The sequence below is a fragment of the Protopterus annectens genome, chromosome 1.part0 (assembly GCF_019279795.1).
Source record: "Protopterus annectens isolate FY-2018-M chromosome 1.part0, PAN1.0, whole genome shotgun sequence".
NCBI classification, from domain to species: domain Eukaryota; kingdom Metazoa; phylum Chordata; order Ceratodontiformes; family Protopteridae; genus Protopterus; species Protopterus annectens.
The window spans coordinates 661,034,744-661,056,237 of NC_056725.1; the positions used below are offsets into that span (position 1 = coordinate 661,034,744).

At 40.1% G+C, this 21,494-nt stretch overlaps 1 protein-coding gene across 6 annotated transcripts in view; it reads left to right on the top strand.

Moving 5' to 3' along the window:
- The window catches only part of SYTL3 (synaptotagmin like 3), a 1,329,495-nt gene that overhangs the window by 1,266,823 nt on the left and 41,178 nt on the right, over positions 1–21,494 (top strand). For all 6 annotated transcript variants that reach the window (XM_044061986.1, XM_044061992.1, XM_044062018.1 and 3 more), the window contains one exon: positions 9,511–9,625. In XM_044061986.1, the coding sequence (XP_043917921.1) occupies positions 9,511–9,625 (115 nt within the window). The remainder of the gene's footprint in view (positions 1–9,510; positions 9,626–21,494) is intronic.

Genomic DNA, 21,494 nt, shown 5'->3' on the forward strand with positions numbered 1-21,494 from the left:
TTGAACTGACAACAAGAGATTCAAATTGTTAAACAAGCTAGCCTTCTAGTGAATCAAATAAAGGCACAATAAGATTTACAACAGCAATTCCCAGCTCAGAAGGGCATAGGCTATCCTCTCTTGCCGCAAGAGTGTAGACCACGGTCATCCTTCCTAATGTAAAATAACTAGTTTGAAGCCCAATTGCTTAAATCAGAACAAAGACTCTTAGAATAACAGGCAGAATAAGCCTTCACCAGCAATTCCCATCTCAGAAGGGTGGAGGCTACCTTATCATCCCACAAAAATGTAGACCATAAACCTTTTTAATGTAAAATAACTGGTTTGGAACACAAGCACTTAAACCAGAATTAAAATACTTTTAGAATAACAGACACAAAAAGCCTTCAATCAGCAATTCCCAACTCAGAATGGTGTAAGCTACCCATCCTGCTACTAAGGTGTATACCACAAGCCTTTCTTGTGTAAGGTAACTAGTTTGTAGCCCAAATGCTCAAATCAGAACTATAAAGCTTAGAATAACAGTTACAGTGTAATCAGACTACTAACAAGCAGTAATAAATGCAGCAGATTAAATGTTACTGAGCACTTTAAGAGCACAACTACAGTAAAAGTAGCTAAATAAAATGAATTTTTAGTAAGTGGGAATATAGGAAAGATGAGATAATTCAGGTTTAAGAGACTAATGGGGTTGGCCTTCCCAGCTGATCTGTCAGTGCTCATTAGAATGGACTGATTATATCAGACTGGGAGGAATGTCCAAAATCAGATTTATAGTAGGAGCAGACAACTCAAAAGCCACCAAGTTTAAAAGTACAACAGCAGCAGTTTGGATGGGTCGGAATAATCAAATGCAGGCAGAGATCAGCAAGTCAACAAGCACTACAACTAAACAAAGATGCCACTAAATATTTGTAGTTAAATGAGGAGTGCTGCTTTTCAGGACCTCCCACTAATTATCTGGATGTTATTCACTGTCTCTAAAAGATTTTTTTTGCAGTTATTGTAATGTGATCTTGGGCTGCTGGGGTAGGGATGGGGTGTAAATGTGTACTGATTATATTGCATGTAAGATAGTAATTCCCCTTCATTTTGCAAGGATGATGTCCTTGGCTTTACTTATGTGAATTTTTTGAGTAAATAGGCTTGGAAAATAAGACAGAATAATGAAAGGCATGACATATGCTAGGTTGCTTGAATCTGCAAAGTTAATAGTTTTTTTCCAGTAACAAATACACTCAGTAGGAGATATGAAGTCCACAGCTGAAGGCAGCTGGCTAGGGAAAGTCTGTAAATTGTGCCTGAGTGAAATGTACAAAGATTCCTTCAACATCTGTAAAGTTGTTAGCTGTTTTTCTTTCCATTCTTGACTTTTACTTACGGAGCAGCTGTCTCAGGTGCAAGTAATACAAATTCTAAGCACTCTTTGCTGTGGTAAATGCAAAATGTAAAGGTTCAGAGCTGATTGAAAAAAAATAAAGTCTGAAACTAGGGAAGTGAATAAGAAATAATAACCTCCCTAGGAGTCTTAATACTTTAATGCAGTTAATAGAACATGCCCTTTTTATTTTATTTAAAGGTAGCCAGTACACTTTTTTTTGTAAAAGTTAATATTTTGAGAAAGCATGCAAGCTATTTTTCCACATCTTGGAGGGGAAGAGAGATAAGGAAAGTACAGACAGCAATCATTATAAGTGGGAGCACAGGCTGCAGCATGTACTTTAGCATGAGTAATCTTAATTTTAGATTAGGTAATGTCTGTGGGGTGCAGCCTCTGATGTGAGGCAGTTGCTCCTATCTGGAGGGTTAAACTTCAGTTATTGAAAGGATACATAGTTTTTGTGTTTCTTCTAAGTTTATAAGGGATTTGGTGTTCTAAAAATTAATATAGCTTTTTATTGAAGGATTTTTATTAAAGCAGAAAGTCTTGAAAATGCAACATAGATTTAAATGTAGATGAGAAGAAACGACTGTATAAAATATCAGCCTGTGTGCATGTAAGACAAAAGTAGGAAATACACATTCAAAAGAATTTTCATATATAATAGATAGGAGCAATAGCTTTCTATCATAATGGCTGCTCTTCTCATATCATCTTGGAATGTAAATGGACTTTAAGTACAGAGAAAAAGGAAAGAGTATTGAATTATACTAAGAAATATAGGGTGCAAATAGCAATGTTGCAGTTGCCACATTTGGATAAAAGTGAGCATGTGATAAGGAAATAATTTCAGGATGGATTTTAAGCAGAATATTAAAGACAAGGGAAATGGGAATAATAATAATAATGATTGCAAAGAGTCTCAAATAGTGATATAAGAGGAAAAGAAAGATTAACAAACCAGCAGTCAGAATGAATGTGTTGGGGCACAGCTTATTGAAGGGGAGTCAGGGTGTATCACCAGAGGCCTAAGGAGCACATATTGCTACAGTGGTGCATTACAGCAAGCTTGGAAAATGTGAGTGCATGTGTGTGGGGGTTACACGTTTCCTGCCATTGGTAGCAATAGTATAGATCAAGGGATTGGGTAGGATCCACCAGATCTACTGACTGAACTACTACCTACAACTCAGCTTTTACAGCAAATGGAAGGAAAGGGACTGAAGTGCCCATTCCAGGGAATGACTAGGCCATAGAGAGTAAACATCCCCTACCTAAACAATATGGATTCTTACAGACTGTTAGATACACAGCAAACTGCATATTGTTTATTGAGGTCTTCTACTACCCTTTTGTACTTCTATCATTCTGCTTCCCATCTACATTTACCTCACCTTAGTGGCATAATCATTATTTTATTTTATTTTTATTTTTATTTTACATTTGTTGACCGGGATAGTCCGACTGGATGCATATCCATTTTCAGTGGAGGCCCGGGGAGAAAAGCCCCAAGGGTAAGCAGATGCAGCATTACATAATACAAACAGACTATTTACAGAGATTACATAAGTAAGCAAGTTAAACAAGTTCCACAGGTTACAGTTAATCCTGAGCACAAGTCAGGATTAAATTAAATTACACAGTAAACTGGTTAACAGATTTTTACACATTCTAGAGTGAGTTAGCCAGGCTTGATACATTGACATAGCCAGTTAAGTGACAGATGTTGTTTGAGTCTAGTTTTAAATTGACCTAAGGTGGAAAGTAAGGTAATATCAGCTGGAAGAGAGTTCCAGGATCTACTTACAGAGTTTGCAAAGAGAGAATCACCGGCTGTGTTATTAATTTTGCTAGTCTGAATTAGTAGTTTGTTAGAGGATCGAAGCGGTCTAGGATTGTTGTAGGGGGTGATAATATTTTTAATTGCAGGAGTATTGTCCGGATTATAGAGGATTTTATAGGCCATAATCAGTTGGTTATACTGGATTAGGCTGGGTAGTTCAAGCCACCCAAGCTGATTTAGATTGATGCAATGATGTGTCCTAAAAGGCAGCCCAGTGGCAAACCTGGCATTATAACTTACTTTTACATTGTGGATGTTAGAAAAGCTGTCTTATCATTAAAAAAGGTGAAATACATCATCATTGTCACAGAGATTGCTCTTTTCCATCCTTGCTATAGACACCCTCTCATCCACGTCCTTGCTCATCTGTTCACTTTCATATGCCAGGCATTGTAGTGCCAGATAATACATTTCTAAATATGCTAGTACTTGACCCCAGTAGCATTGAAATACCTCATACTTCTTTACATATCCTGGACACTACTCTGTGGATGTTTGCTTTTTTGTACTACCACCTGCCAAGTCATTGACACCTATACATTTTATACATGAGAGTACATTCTGACATCCATATCAAGCTTTCTCACTTCTTGGCTTCTCCTACCTAATCTTTGTCCCAGCACAATTCTCAATGCAACTCGCTTACCTATCTGACTTGCCTGCCCATCTGCTCTTTGTGATTGAATCTTGCTGCAGTACTTCATAAATGCTCCTGCTTGCTTCTTATGAACTAATTCTTCTGTGTGTACTGTTTCTGAAGCTGTGTATTTCCCCCTGCGGTTGTTCTCTCTGTGGTGTCAGAATGTTTAGCACTGTTAATGAAGCTGTGTATTCCTGCCTGCGGTTGTTCTCTCTGTGGCATCAGAATGTTTAACACTAATTCTGAAGCTGTGTATTTACCCAGTGTGGTTGTTCTCTCTATGGTATCAGAATGTTTAGCACTGTTTCTGAAGCTGTGTATTCCCCCAGAGCGGTTGTTCTCTCTGTGGTATCAGAATGTTTGGTGATATTTCTAAAACTGTGTATTTCCTCCTGTGGCTGTTCTCACTATGGTATTAGAATGTTTAGCACTGTTTCTGAAGATGTGCATTTCCCCCATGCGGTTGTTCTTTTTATGGTATCAGAATGTTTAGCACTGTTTCTGAAGCTGTGTATTTCCCTCTGCAGTTGTTCTCTCTATGATATCGGAATGTTTAGCATTGTATATGAAGCTGTGTATTTCCACCGTGGTTGTTCTCTCTATGGTTTCAGGAGGTTATCACTGTTTCTGAAGCAGTATATTTCCCCTTGCAATTGTTCTCTCTATGGTATTAAAATGTTTAGCAGTATTTTTGAAACTGTGTATTTCCCCTTGTGCTTGTTTTCGCTATGGTATCAGAATGTTTAGCAGTATTTTTGAAGCTGTGTATTTCCCCTTGTGCTTGTTCTCTCTACAATATCAGAATGTTTAGCACTGTTTGTGAAGGGGTCTATTTTTGCTTGTGGTTGTTCTCTCTATGGTATCATAATGTTTAGCACTGTTCCTGAAGCTGTGTATTTCCTCCATGATTTTTCTCTCTATGGTATTACAATGTTTAGCACTGTTCCTGAATCTGTATATTTCCCATTGCGGTTGTTCTCGCTATGGTATCAGAATGCATAGCCCTGTTTCTGAAGCTGTGTAATTTCCCCTGTGTTTGTTCTCTATTGTGTCAGAATGTTTAGCACTGTTTCTGAAGCTGTGTATTCCCCACTGCGGTGGTTCCCATTATGGTATCAGAATGTTTAGCAGTATTTTTGAATCTGTGTATTTCCCCCCTGTGGTTGTTCTCACTATGGTATCAGAATATTTACCACTGTCTCTGAAGATGTTCATTTCCCCCCATACGATTGTTCTTTTTATGGTGTCAGAATGTTTAGCACTGTATCTGAAGCTGTGCATTTCCCTCTGTAGCTGTTCTCTCTATGGTATCAGAATGTTTAGTAGTATTTTTGAAGTTGTGTATTTCCCCTTGTGCTTGTTCTCTCTATGGTATCAGAATGTTTATCAGTGTTTCTAAAGCTGTGTATTCCCCCATGGCTGTTTTCTCTATGGTATCAGAATGTTTGGCACTGTTTCTGAAGCTGTGTGTCCTCCCCCCCTGCGGTTGTTCTCTCTATGGTGTCAGAATGTTTATCCCTGTTTCTGCAGCTGTGTAATTTCCCGGTGGTTGTTCTCTCTATGGTGTCAGAATGTTTAGCACTGTTTCTGAACCTGTGTATTTTCCCTTGTGGTTGTTCTCTTTGGGTGTCTTAATGCTTAGCACTGTTTCTGAGGCTGTGTATTTCCATTTGCATTTGTTCTCTCTATCGTATCAGAATGTTTGGCACTGTTTCTAAAGCTGTGTATTTCCCCCTGCAGTTGTTTTCTCTGTGGTTCATAGGTTGGTACTAGGCTATCGGCCCTAGGGCCTGTACAAGCCTAGCCATAACAATTCCTTGGTATCAGAATGTTTAGCACTGTTTCTGATGCTGTATGTTTCCCCCTGCGGTTGTTCTCTCTATGGTATCAGAATGTTTAGCACTGAGTCTGAAGCTGTGTATTTTCCCTTGTGGTTATTCTCTTTGGGTGTCTTAATGCTTAGCATTGTTTCTGAGGCTGTACATTTCCCCTGTGGTTGTTTTCTCTATGGTATCAGAATGCTTAGCACTGTTTCTGAAGCTGTGTATTTCCAGTTGCAATTGTTCTCTCTGTGGTATCAGAATGTTTAGCACTGTTTCTGATGCTGTATGTTTCCCCTTGTGGTTGTTCTCTCTGTGGTATCAGAATGTTTAGCACTGAGTCTGAAGCTGTGTATTTTCCCTTGTGGTTGTTCTCTTTGGGTGTCTTAATGCTTAGCACTGTTTCTGAAGCTGTGTATTTCCAGTTGCAGTTTTTCTCTCTATGGTATCAGAATGTTTAGCACTGTTTCTGATGCTGTATGTTTCCCCCTGTGGTTGTTCTCTCTATGGTGTCAGAATGTTTAGCAATTTCTCCTTCCTCTGTATTGTTTTTCTGCTCTTTGTTCCTACATTGCCCATTCTGCCACTTACTCCTCCTCCACCTTGTTTTCTTCTCTGTTTCCTTTGTAACTAGTTTTGCTGCCCACTGTCATGTATGAATCCTCTTCCTTTCTGTAGCTGGCACATTTTTGGACTGCTGGTCTGTTCTACCTACCTTCCAATCTTCAGTCACGGATTGTTCCTCTATAGCTGTACACTCTTCTGCCCAAATCTTCTCTAACCCTCTTTTCTGTATCTAACACTGCTCTCCTGCCTACTCTTCATTTTGTCTCTCTTACCTCCTCACACATCTACCCACATCCTCTTTCTGTCTGATAAGGTTCTGACCCTCCTGTCTCTTCACAGGAAATCATCCCAGTTTCTATTAACTCACATGTAGGTTCTGAGCTTCCCAGTTATCCTCTTCAGCTGAACTCCTTTATCTTTCAGGATCCGCCTCTTGTTCCAAAATGTGCTTGCTTAAGGCACAGTGTCATACAGCATTGAGAATACTTGAACCATCTCAGCCCTCATCTTTCCACCAACCCATTTTATATTTTTTACTCTTAATTCTTTCAACTTTTAGGAGTTTTATAATTTGTACTCACTGATTCTTATTAAATTGCTTCCTAGTCTACTTTTGTTTCTACCTACCTGGGAACTGTTTCTGGCCACATTCTCCATACTAAACCCTTGTCTTTCCTATCCATTCTGTACTTGCTTGCATCCTACATTCATTACAAGATGGGTATATGTCCATTACAGCTGAATTTCCCAAATGAAATGAGGAAGACTGTACCTCTTTGGGATCTCCAAATAGGTTCATAGGTTCATACCAGGCTATCTGCCCTAGGGCATTTATAAGCCTAGCCAGAGTGTGTTTGGCTTTCGCCACCCATTTTAAATTAATTTTGCTATGCCCTTTTTCGAGGTTAGTATACTGTGCCTCTGTCTAACAGTGACAAAGAAGTGATACCCGGGGTAAACCTACGATCTCCCATCCACTCATCAAGATTCCTCTTGAAGAGAGTCAATGAGGGACTCTGCCTAACCTGGACTGGGATTTTATTCCAGAGTGAAGGGAGCCTCTGGGTTATGAATCTGTCCCTCCAGCATGTCCTATTTATTTCAGTGCTGAGGTTCAAGTCTCTCGAGCACGTAGCTCGATGGGATTTGGATTTTCTGAGGTGCAGCATGTCCATTAATTCCGGGTTGGACATGGCTTTATACATCAGGCACAGATCGCCTCTGAACAGGCGGTATGCCACTGAGTAGAGCTGGACTTTCTTTAACCGGGCAGCATATGGCATCTGTTTGAGCCCTTTGATCCTCTTGGTGAGGTACTTTTGGCGTCTTTCCAGTTGCTGTAGGTGTCTGGTAAAGTACATCCCAAAAGGGGCATTGTACTCAATTATGGGCCTGATGAGGGATGAGTAAAGAGGCATGATGACCTCCCCTGATCTAGATGTGAATCCCTTCATGATTAGATGGGCTATATAAAATGTTTTTCTAACCACTTTGGCCACGTGGTTGTCAAATGAGAGATTGCTATCAACTTGGGTCCCAGGTCCCTAATTACTTCTTCTGTACTTAATGGATTACCACCTATGTGGTAATTTGTGGGCACTTTGTTTTTGCCAAAGGGGATGACTATACACTTTTTGGTATTTAGCTTGAGGCCATGGCTCTGGCACCAGTTGTCTGTTTCGATGAGGCCCTTTTGGAGGATGCTTGTGTCAGCTGGAGTGTTGATTATGGCACCCAGTTTGCAGTCATCTGCGAACTTGGTCAGCCACAGTCCTTCCATGTTGGCCTGTACCTCCGAGAAATATATACTGAACAAGAGAGGTCCCAGGACTGAGCCTTGTGGGACACCACTTGTAACTGGTTTGTAGTCTGACATGTCTCCAGCAATTCTAACCATGTGGGTTCTGTCCTTGAGCCAGTTTGCAATCCATCTAGTGACATAGGGGCTTATATTTAAGCTGGTGAGCTTATCTATAATGCCCGAGTGGGGTATTGTATCAAAGGCTTTTGCGAGGTCCAGGTAGGCTGTGTGGACCACCTTCCCCTTGTCAATGGCCTTGGTGACTGTTTCAAAGAAATCAACCAGGTTTAAGAGGCAGGATCTGCCCTTAACAAAGCCGAACTGGGTAGGATCCAGTGTCTGTAGGTCCCCAATATCTTTATTTATGAGGTCCATGATGATCCTTTCCATAGCTTTGCAGACCAAGCTAGTCAGGCTTATGGGGCGATAGTTTCCAGGATCCGTTGAGGCACCACCTTTATGGAGAGGGACCACTGTTGCTGTACGCCACTTTTTGGGCACATATCCTGTAGTAAGGCTGAGATTGAACAGTAGTTTTATGTTTGGGTTTTGTGTGATTATGTGTTTGGTTTGCTGTCGTGGTAGGTCTATGTGAGACTGGAATTGTAGTGAGTGTGGTTTCCTTCTCCTCCTGACTGGTTATGCCAGTACTGAGTTGAGAGAGCTCTTCAAGTCTGGTTAGAAGACATCCTGAGGAAAATATCCCATGTTTTACAAATACACTGCTACAGTAATCCTTTTAATGAACACCATTGAATTCATGACTGAGCAGAAAGTATTTTAGTTGTAAAGAAAGAATATAACAGAATCATATCAAAATCAATCACTGTAGTCAAATACTGTCACCAACCAACCTAAAGATGTTTAGCCACAATCTTCACTTTCTCACTAAGGTACTTATACTATATTATACTTACAAAGCATTGTATTCAACTCATCTCAGCTCAACATATTGTATGGAATAGGTACAGTTCATAAAAAGCATATCTATTAAAAACCAGACAATTGGAGCAGCTTATTTATCCAGCTTTCATTAATTTTGGTGCAATTGCCTCCTTTCTGCCTGCAGTTCATAAATCTCTAAAAGGAATATACTCTGTATAAAAAGTATCAAGTATTCAACAAACTGTGTTTTCAGTAAAGTGCCTTGCCCTTTTAATGTGTTTATTTTATTGTAAATTTCTATTGTCCCGAATCAACAGTGTAACCAGTACTCAAGTACTACACTAGTGTCACCTGCTGGCGAAAATAAACAAACACACATAAACTAAAATGTAGCAAGGACATTGTATGTGTGAACGCATACACAGAACTCGGGTGGTTAGGAAGACCTGTGACAAAAATGAAGTAACAAATTACAAGAATGAGAGTGTCTGATAATTCTCGCAATGAACAAGTGCAGGTCTACTGTCATTGTCATTATGCTGTTGGCAATTATTATGTTTCTCTTTCTACCAGCCTGATGAAAATGGAGACTGCCTAGCACAGTACAGTGGAGAACTTCAAGTCAAAGCAAAGTTTGTTTTGTATACCCAGGAACAAAAACCTCAATCAGGAAATGAAGGATCATCAGGTAAGCCTCATTTGTAAACTGCTCTTGGCTTAGATGCATTCTTGCTATAGATATTCTAAACTCAGTGTAGCACTATCACTTGTTAAGAAATATGACCTGCATGCTAATTGGATTCTGACTTCCAAAATAATATACTTAAGCATAAATATATTATAAATGTATTATGGCATGCACATATATCAGAAATGATATCTCACTGATTTCTTTAAATTAACAAATGCCTTTGAGTTTCCCATTTCCAAATAGCTTCACTTTGATGTCAAACAGTGTCCTCGGTTAGTGCAAACTGCATTAATATATGAGCATGCTACCAATATATATTGCATCTAAACTAATCATTTTATTTTAATCCTGCTGTGTATCATTTGAATAGAACAGTTATGTTACTCACTTCATTTAAAGAGTTGCACTAAGAATGCTTTTGTCTTTTTAACATATTGATTGAAACCACCAGAAAAAGAATGATTTTTTACTAAATGGTGATTTAACTTGTTTATATTTTTGCTATGAAGTAACAGATTCACACATTAGTTTTGCTTAGAGGTTAGAAATGATTACTGAGAACATACACATTATCATCATAAAGTATCCCAAGAGATTGAAGTAAGTGAACTGCTTTAATAGACTGAACTTTAAAAGAAAATTCTGTGTGGAGTGGACTGCTTGAGCTTTTTTTTTTTTGTTAAGATTGATAACAGCATTTTTATCCAGCTAGGCATCGTATTTCCTGACTTTTGCTGTGAATTTCCTTATGTTGTACAGCCTATTAATGTTTGGATTCCACTAGGATGGCTTGTTTTTTTTTTTTTTTTTTGAGTTTGTTCTGAACTTGTTTATGGTTGGCACATCATTTACTTTCATGATTGAATAGAGGATCTGTGAACAATTCCACATTGGCAACTGTGTTCTCAGGGCTTGTGGAAACATGAAGTTTTGTTGGGTGTCACTTAATAATAGGAAGTTTGTCCTAAAATAGTTTCTAAATGATACAAGGGGTCACAGGTTTTATTTTTATTTCAAAGGAGACAGCTTTATTAACCGATCTTAGCAGAGAGGAAATTACACGGGGTGGGGTTGGGGGGGGGGTGTCTAGCATTCTCCCATGTTAGTGAGGACTGGCTGCAGAGAGAGCAGGAAAGTCCACGTCCATGGTTTCTGGCCCTAGTTGGGTAGTCAGTAAGTTGTTGCAGGAATAAAGAATAGTCATACGTGTGGACCAATGCTTGTCACTGCTCAAACTAGTTCTCTTTGTTTAGTAAAAGGGTAGTCTTGCTGGACAAAAAGTGCAGGAATGAAGCAATTAAGTACCAGCAGCAAATACAAAGTTGCAAATTACACAGTAACATTACCTGTAAGGCTTCTCAAAAGTTTAAATCTCAGCAATCAAGAAACATTACAATAAAGGAAGTTTTAAAATGATTTAAAGTGAAAAAATCAACAAATAAAGAAAATACAAAGCAATAGCACTCAAATACAGTTAACAGAAGTGCAAAACAATAAAATACATCTCTTATCTTTCAAGGATGGAACAGGAATAATTCAGGAGCCTATCAGATTGTGGCAGAGAAACTGAGCTGGAGACACTTTGTAGTAAGGGAGGTTTACTCAAGAGCAATACTGGTTTGTTGGGTGGCCACAGTATTATGGAAGAGAGGGACTTTGGAAGTCAGATTACCATAAGGGATAGAAGCCAGAGACACAAGTTTTAAAAACACAACAGGGAAAAGGTAGGATGGTTGGGGGAAAATTCAAACAGCAAGAAGCAGACTAGGTAGAGAAGGATGCAATCAAATAAAACCAGTACTGGAGCTCTGTGACTTCAGAAACAGACAATTCTCTTAGTCCTATGACTCTGAGCGACAGGTCAATGCCCTCAGGTAGTTTAGAATTATAGAAACTTTTTTTTTTTCTTTTCAAATAACTTTTTATTTTATTTCACAAATAACAAAGCATTACAAAAAAAAAACTGTGATTGAGTAACAGAACAATACATGCAAGAGTGAACAAGAAAACAAAAAAAAATAAACTACCTATACCTAAAAGCTAACTAATTTATATACAATATTTACAAGCAAAAATGCTACCAGACAAATAAAATCTGTTGGAAAAGAAAATACAAAGTTATGGGGGATATCAGTGGATCTCCGAGTGTGACAAGGGGGAGGGACCTCTACGGTAAAAAGATGATAAGCTACGAGAAGGATTATTCACAAAGAATTTGGTCAAGTAAACATTTCCATAATTTTTCAAAGTAGGCTTTCTTCTTGGGCCCATTTATGATAAACTGTTGCGCAGAAATATATTTCAATGACATCTCTTTAAAACCCTTCCAGCAAAGTTTAGTGCGATCCATCCAGTTTTTAGTTATGTATAATATGATAAGGGAGCAGAGAGTGATTAGTACATGATGTTTTAACTTGGGTAGCTTAGTGATGGGGATATAGAGAATGGCTGTTTCCCAGGAAAGGGTAGATTTGTGTTAGCCCATTTTCTCGAGTCGTACTTTTAAAGAACACCAAAGTTTGTGGGTATGATTCCAGAACCAAAAAATATGAAGGAGGTCAGCTCTCGGAAAGGAACAACCAGTACAAGAAGGAGAGATTTTGGGGTCAAAACAATTAAGTACTGAGGGCGCGTAATAAGAGTTATTATTGATCATCAGTTGTGTGTAGATGAGTTTTTTAAAAGGGGAAAGTTCTGTGGTAATTTTTATAGCAGAAAGTTTTTGATCCTCCGTAATAAGGGTTCCTTGATTGTCCCAGTAACTAGGGAAAAGGCAGCCTGAGTTATGTAGTAAAGAGTTCAATAAGTTGTAGGATCTAGAGAGCATTTTCGCTGGACTCAAGACAGTAGATATAATTTCACTGAGCCTGTTAATTTCCATTTCCTGAGAATTGGCAGAAAATTTAGCAAATTGTGAAGAGATTAACTCTCTTAATAGCCGGAGAATGACTGTGTATTTGTTGTTGGTTTTAAGAATTAGTCATAACTCAGAAAGAGTTTTCACCTTGTATTTGAAAATATCCCATACCTTGATATCTTTAATAAGAAGAAAGTCAGTAAGGTTAACCATTTTATTATTGATCTTGATGTTTGGATTGAGATGAAGGGGCTGGAGCAGGGGTAGAGTATTTTCGAGGTTAATGTCCTTTATCAATTTTTGGAATAGTCTGATCTTATGCTTTAGGGTACTAAATAATTTGGAATTGTTAATGGCAGTTGGGGATAAAAATGGGAGAGCTTTCAGGTTAATTTTGTTATTAACAATGTGGTGGTACCATATTTTCAACTAGGATGGGGACAGAGTATGAGCTTTGCAGCTGAGATTTGAGATAGTCAAGATTCTATTAGCACAGATAATCATGTAGTAGAGTTGGAAATTTGGAAGGCATAGCCCACCTTTTGCCTTAGGGTAAGCTAGCTTGGAGTAAGATATCCTAACTGCTTTAGGAAACCAAATGAATTTGGCTAGTTCTTTATTCATTTTGTAGAATAGATTATTAGAAACAATCAGATTTGATGCATTAAACTGGTAGAGGAGTCTGGGCAAGACATTCATTTTCACTATTGCGACCTTGGATAAAAAGGACAGATTAATAAGTTTCCATCTGTGGAGGTCCTGACATATTTTAGACAAAGTTCTAAGTAAATTGTTTTGAAGCATGGATGCTTGATTGTGCTCGAAGTGTATTCCAAGGTATTTAAGGTGGTAAGTTGTTTGAAAGGGAGAGTCCGGAAAGTAGTAAGATTTATGACCATCAGGATTAATAGAAAAATGTGTTATTTCTTATTATTGATCTGATAATCTGAAGCCTTAGAGATTTTACACAGGTCTGTGTTGGGCTATTGGAAATATAGGTTAAGGTCGTCAGCAAAAGCAGAAAGCATTATATTAGTATTTAAGACTTTGGGAATTGAGTGATAGGTATTTTGGGCAATAAATATGAAAAAGGGTTCAATGAAAATATTAAAGAGAAAGGGGGAAGTGGGCATCCTTGTCTTATTCCATTCGTAATCCTAATTGGGCTGGAAATGTTTTTGTTTACATGTAAGTAGGTATAGGAATTTGTATATAGTAGTCTAATCATATCAGAAAAAGCTTTAGGTATGCTAAAATAGGATAAGGTTGAGAACAAAAAGTCCCCATTTACTCTGTCAAATGCTTTGGAAGCATCTAATGTTAAGGCGTAGATCGGATTTTTGTCTTTTTTTGTAGACTGTATTAGGGAATCAAGAGTTAGAGTGTTGTCCCAAGTGTGCCTGTGATTCATAAAACCTGCTTGGTCAGGGGATATTAAGGAGGGCATGATTTTTTTAAGTCTGTTGGCTAAGATAGCGGAGAAGATTTTTATATCAGTGTTTATTAATGAAATGGGTCTGTAGTTGTGGGGATCAGCTCTATCTTGCTTGTTTTTTAGGATCAAGATTGTTTTCAAATTGTTCCAATGTAAGTCAGTAATCCCATTTTTTATAATGAAATTGAAAACCTTTAAAAGAATAGAGGAAATTCTTAGATTAAAGACTCTAAAGAAATTGGTGGTGAAGCCATCGGGGCCAGGGGATTTGCCAAGTTTGAGGTTATTAATAACATTTTGAATCTCTTGGATCTCCAGCAGCGCAGATAGCAAAGATCTTTGATTATCATTCAGGGAGGGGAAGTTGATAGAATTAAAAAATGTCTCCATGTGAGACTTAGGGGTGTTAGTTTCCTTCCTACCATAAACATCTGAGTAGAGAAAATGGAACAATTGGATTATTTCAGTGTCCGATTTATAAATTTTATTTTGGGAATGTAGGATAGAAATTCTGGGAACACACTGATTGTTTTTTATTATTCTCACAAGAGTTCTAGAGGGGGTTTGCACCCATTCAGAGTATGTTGCAATAAGTTTTTGTTCTTGCAGGGAATAATTTTGTGTATGGAGTTCTAGTAATTCTTTTTGAGTAATATTGATCATCTTGTCTATCCCCGGGTCTGAACCTATTCTCTGCTTCTTTTCTAATATGGATAAGTTTAAAATCAGATTAGTTTCTTTCTCTTTGTTAAGTTTTTTGAAGAAGGAGGCCTTGTTGATCAAAAAACCTCTCAGTTTGGCTTTGAAGGCTGCCCATTGAATATCTGGAGGAATTTGGGAGGTCTTAAGACTAATGTCTAAGTCTGCTAAGATGTCATTAATTTCTTTGATTGTATGTTTGTTACACAATAAATTATTGTTTAAGGTCCAGTTAGCAAATAAGGGAGCTGAAGGCGTGAACATAATTTTGAGGGAAATCCTTGCATGATCTGAAAGAAATCTAGGTTCTGTACTAAAGTTAATCTTAAACTTTGACATGGGGTCAGAAATTAAAAAGAAGTCTAAACGTGACCACGAATTGTAGCATTGGGAATAGTATGTGTAGATTTTTTCTTTGGTTGAGATGTCACTAAATGAGATAGGATCAATGAGGTTGAAGTAGAATTATAGAAACGTTAGGTTTTACAACTGAGGACAGGAAAGAATTGTAGCTAATCAGCAGGGAGCAGTACTTAATGAATCAGTGGGGACTAGGCAGACACAAAGAAGATGGAAAACAATAAAGTAAACAGAAAGGCACTAGAATGTGACTTTAAGCAGGTGAATGATAAGCAAAACTGGAATATAAACATCTGTAAAAGCACTTAAGCACAAATTCTGCAGCAGAATTTACAATATTGCCATTACTGCAATCCCACTACAGTCTAAGGCACCATACTATGCAGAAATTTGCCAGCAACCCTATTTATGGAAAAAATGCAATAAAAAATGACTAAATGAGGCTCAAATCTGATAGAACTTTACAGTTCTGCCACAACTGTAAATGAAACTACAAGACTATCAGCCCAGGCAAAGTTCAAAATACAGTCTTCTTTTACAGTTAATTCCACTTAAGGGGATAGAAGTGCAATACAATGCATAAAAGATGCTAAGATCTTGTAATTCACAATTTTCCCACAACTGCAGATGAAGCTAAACTAAAAAAAAATAAAAATGAAAAGACAGAACGTTTTTGGCTAAAGCATGGACAAAAGTGCAAAAACATTACCAACACACAGGTCACTATAAGTGCAGTTGAAAATATTTAAGCAGAATGGAAATATTTTTTTTTTCTTTCCTTTTTGATGAAAAGCTTGTTTCTCACAGTTCAGGGCTTTCCATTGCTCTCAGAATCCTGAATAAAAAACCTCACGTGATGGACTCATGAGTGCAGAACCTCCCTTATGTTGCACTTCATTATCAGTAATCCATCTGCCCATCGTAAAACCTTAACCATTATACCAAACTTTCCCTATACGTTTCTTGTCTTATCTTAATCATCTTAAGAATGGTAGTGCTGTGATATATACCATATTAACAGGTAAATATTTTTCACTATTTCAAAACTGCTGCACCTGAGATACTACATGTAATAGGATAAGGAATAAGAGAGAGATTGCTGACAAATATAGAGCTTTCCAAGGAGAAGTCCATTTGTATTATGAAGCCTGACAAGGGTGGGGGAACATTATGGATTCCTTTATACACATTCAAAAAAAGTTGTGTTACTTGAACAATAGTGACTTTTTCATTTCGGCTTCATTGAATGAAATTAATATTAGTTACTTTAAGGTAGACATTTGGTTGAATGATTTATGTCCTGAATTGCAGTTCACAAATGAGCTTGTTGAATACATGAAGGTTGAAAATCCAATAGTGCCATCCATTTTTGGGATCACCAAGACTCACATATGGGATATAATATCATCTGTTGATGATTCCCCCTATGTGGACAATTGCAGGATCGGGTAATCCAAGACCAAGACAATGGCTATATTGGTGGATGTTCACCTTAAGGCTTCCTCAGTGACAAAAAAGCATGATGTGAAGTTGTTAAATCTTGCCGTTTATTCTCACTGATGGGTTCAGAGCCGATCCTTGGCTCCAACACGGCCGATAGCAAAGCTCAAGGTTTGCCAGTAGCTCAAGACCAAGCCCCTTATCCCACAATGCACTGCTGGAATTACCTCAGATCTAGTTTGCCACTGCAAGAAAGATCTCGGTGATCCAGCTAGCTCGGACCATTTGTGAGAAAAAATAGCAAGTTTTGATAAAATATTTTTCTTTTTTCTCTTAAGATATTTTCATATAGATAGTTTGAGTGTTAAAAATTTTAATAATAGAATCAGTACTTTCTGATAGTTAGTGCCCTGTTGGCTTAGTTGTTTTGTGTGGGCCTTTTAGCCCTATTTACACTTAATAATCTCTATTTTCTTATAGTCAGGGTTTTTCTCAGTGGGCCTGTTTAGCCCAGTATTTCTAAATGTATAGTTTAACTATCATAGATAGTGCCCGGTTTGGGCTTAGTTGCTTTCCTTAGTTAGTGTGGGTCTTTACAAGTAAAGTAAGGACTTCACTGTATTAGTTTCAGTATACTGGTTTTTGTTTTCTACTATTTACTATGTCGGATGACAAGGAAAGGTCCCATCCTAAATCTGGATTCAAGAAATGCCCAGATTGTGGGCAGAAAATGTCCATCACTGACGGACACATTCAATGTGTTTACTATCTGGGGGCTAAACACCTCCAAGACACTTGCAGCATTTGCCATTCCTTTTCTTCAAAAGTCCTCTTGGAGAGAAGGAGGAAGCTAATTGACAGGGGATTACTACAGCATTCCTTTTCTGAGGTGTTGAGTAGTCATGAAGGTACTAGCATGTCTTCCAAATCCTCCAAATCTTCAAAATCTTTGGATCCCAAAGTGGCAAAAAAGGCAAAAACTTCAGAGGGAGGATCATCGGTGCCACAGACCTTGGAACTGAGTGTCCCTTTGATTCGGAGCCAGCTCCCAGTATTGGAGCCGGTCTCTGAGGTTCCCTCTTCTCCTCTGCTCCAGTCAGCACCTTCAGTGCATTCATCTAAGTCTTCAGTCAGCCTTTCAGATTTGGACATGGATCGGCTAGTGCAGAAGCTTTTACAGGCACCAGGACTTGCCAAATTGTTGTCGGCCCTGACCAGCTCGTCGGTGCCGAAGACCATTGAACCGGATTTGTCTACTCCTCCTCCGAGCCATACTGGACCCTCAGAGCCGAAGGAACTCGAACCAATGATTGTCGAACCCTTGGAGCCAATACCCACACTGATGTTATCGGCTCCATTTACTCAGATGTCCTCGGTGCCGACGCTCTCCCATCAGGTCTGGAGAGGATAGTCGGACAGATTTGTCGGTGCTGGCTCTTCCTCTCGGGGTTTTGGCTTGGATGAGCTCGGCTCCTACCTCGGGCTCGGAGCCCATGGTTTCAGTGTGGGAGGATCGGACAGTCCTTTTGGGTCCATCTGCTTCTTCTCTTCAGAGCCATGGCACCTTCGATGCTATGAGGAGAGTCCTGTCTCCAAATACAATGTCAGCATCGGTTCAGCCTTCCCTCTCCCCTCAAGCTCCTGTGTCTGCTTCTTCATCTACCGGTCCCCCTAAGCGTAGAGACCCTGAGCCTCAAGTACCCCCACAGGTAGTCCCCTGCTCTTCTGAGACCTCCCCAGATCCCCCCAACTGAGGAGGTGCCCAGGAAGAGACTGTGCAAGAGGAGGCACTTAGACTCCCCACAAGAATCTTTGACATCTGACATGGACTTGGATGAGTCAGAAGAGTCCCGTTGAGCCCCCTCTGAGGATATCTCCTTTGCAGAGATATTAGAGATCCTTGGTCAGAGGGGCGATTAGCAAGCCAAGACCCCTACTGAGGATGAGTCCGTGCTCTTGAAGACTTTTGGGTCTCAATCTTCCACTTCTTGGGTGTCTCCACCTTATGACGAGCTCATGGAACTGATCTCTTGTAAGGCATGGGAGTCATCGGAGGCCATGGAACCTGTCCCTCACAAGCCAAATAAATTCATGTCTGCCCCAGTGGACAAGCCATTTTTGGCCAAGGGAGTGCCTGTTGATGCCATGGTGGTAGCTGCAGCCACCAAAAAGGAAGTGTCTGAAACATCCGCATCTATCCATCCTCCTAACACAGATTCTAGGATTATGGATAGATATGGGAAACACATGTTTAGTTCAGCGACTTTTTCTGTGCAATCACTGAACTACTTAACCCATTTTACGAGACTACAAAGAGATCTCTGAAAGAGCTAGGAGATACTCTCCAGGGTACGGTAGCTGCAGGGGTGGCCGACAAAGTCAACGCACAGCTCGCTACCCTAAACTCAGTTGTAAACTCGTCCATGTGTCTCATATCTTATGCAGCTGATGGTTCAAGTAGAGCCGCTAGTTTGGGCATTGCTCTCTGAAGACAAGCCTGGATGCGTCTCTGTTCCTTTGCAGTACCCTTTAAGTCTTCCTTTATCAACACCCCATTTGATGGCTAATCACTGTTTGGGCCTAAAGTAAAGGAAACTTTAACCAGGTGTGAGCAGGAAGGCAAGACCTTATCTGCCGTTGGAGTCCATTTTTCTACCCCTAGTCGGCCCTAACCCAAGGGCCCTAGGGGCGGGAAAATGTGGTTCCGAAAAACACAGGGAGCCTTTCAGGATACATGTGGAGAAACCCCCCCTAGAGGCAGAGGAGGCGGTTATAACGGAAGACACCATCCTCGCGGCAAAGGGGGTCCACAGCAACAGGGTGACAGGGGTCAGTTCTCTGGTCAACCCTACCAGTGCCCCTGAAAGGGGGCCTGGCTGTTCGGCTCTGGAGGCAGTCGGGGGTCACTTGTCTTTGTACCCAGAAGCCTGGTTAAACAATATCAGATACATGGGTACAAAGCATCATTTCCAGAGGATATTTCATGCCATTCTCTACCTCTCCCATTCCTGTAAACAGAATCCCAGATATTCCACCCAGTCTCAGGGAACAAGCAATCATAGAGGTCCACAGATTGCTAGAAAAAAGAGTCATCCAACCAGTCCCAGCAGACCAAGTTGGATTTGGAACTTACTCAAGATTCTTTTTGGCACCAAAGAGAACAGGGGACTGGAGACCTATCTTGGACCTCAGCAGACTCAACCAGTTCATAAAGAAAGAGAAGTTCCAAATGGTCACGCTTCAGTCCATTTTTCCCTTTCTAGAGATAGGCGATTGGATGTGCTCCATAGATCTCAAGGACGCGTACTATCACTTAAAGAAGAACAGACACTCCAGAGATCACCTGCATTTCTGGCTGGAAGCCAACCATTACCAGTTTTGAGCCCTGCCCTTTGGTCTTACTACAGCCCCCCGAGTGTTCACCAAATGCATGGCAGTGGTCACGGCTCACCTGAGGTGTCTAGGATTCCAGGTGTTTCCATACCTAGACGATTGGCTCCTCACCGCTACCACCAGGCATCAATTGACAAAGGCAACACAATACACTCTGACACTCTGTCATCAATTAGGCATTACAATCAACTTCGAAAAGTCTGCCTTATCTCCATCACAGCATACCGTTTTTATAGGAGCAGAGTTAGATACCTCAACTACCACTCTATGTCTTCCAATCAAAAGAGTCTCACTTCTCCACCAACACGTCAGCTCACTGGTGTCAAAGAACAAAGCTACAGTAGCAGAGGTCTTGAAGGTGCTAGGTTTGATGGCAGCAGCAATCCTGGCTATACCACTCGCAAGGATGCATATGCAAATTTTTCAATGGCTCCTCTTTGCTCAGTGGTCTTACTAGAAACTACCGATGCACCACATGATTCTCATCACAGATTCTTGCAAGAGAGACCTTTGGTGGTAGTTAACGTCTTTTCATGTCACAATCGGAAGACCCTTTATTCTCTCCCCCAGTAGCCACTGTGACAACGGACACTTCCCTGATAGGGTGGGGTGGGGGCATTATCAGGGAAAGACTGCCCAAGGCACATGAACAGATCAAGAGTCACATCTGCTTATCAATGTTCTAGAGTTGAGAGAGGTACTTCTGGTGTTGCAGTACTTTCAGGACTCTCTTCCTCTAGGAACTATTGCAATTCAGATGGACAACGTCAGTAGTCTGGTACTTGAACAAGCAAGGTGGAACCAAGTGTTACCCCCTTTGTCAAGAAGCCCTCAGGGTCTGGCAATGGGCTGTGTCATCCCAGCATTTTCTGCTAGCAACGCACATCCCGGGGAAATCCAACGTGATAGCGGACAAGCTAAGCAGGGCGATATTGCTCCCTCATGAGTGGTCTCTCAAACAACAGGTTCCGGAGTTGATTTTCCGCAAATGGGGCCAGCCTTGCTGCGACCTCTTTGCCAGCCACATTAATTCAAAATGCAGAAGCTACTTTGCCCCAATATCACCTCCAGGACATCCCACGAGAGATGCACTCTTACACGATTGGCCCCCGGGTCTCCTTTATGCATTCCCACCCTTCCCATTGATACCCAGATTTTTACAGAAAGCAAAATCGCTGGGAAGGACTGTTATCCTCATAGCCCCCTACTGGCCTCAACAGATTTGGTTCCTGTTTCTCCACCATCATCTGTTGGAAGATCCATGGATCCTGGACCCAGTTCCGGACCTTCTGACGCACCCGTCAGGGGACCTCCATCCTTCCCTGCAGTCCCTGAAACTGACTGCTTGGCTAATCCACTTCCCCTAATTGTCAGGCTGTATTCAATTTCAGAAGATACAAGACAAATTATCTTGTCTTCTCACAAGTCATCCTCCAGGAAATTATACGGCAGTAAGTGGAAAAGGTTCTCAATTTGGGCCAACACACAGAAAATGGACCCTTTCCGAGCTCCGCTATCATCCATTTTAGAATTCTTGACAAAGATTTTTAAGGAAGGGGCAGCAGCTGCTACAGTTTGAGTCCAGTTAGCTGCCATCTCAAATTTCAATATTGGATTTGGTGGCTCAAATGTTATGGGCCATATGTTATCTAAAACTTTTCTTAAAGGTGTTCTTCACATGA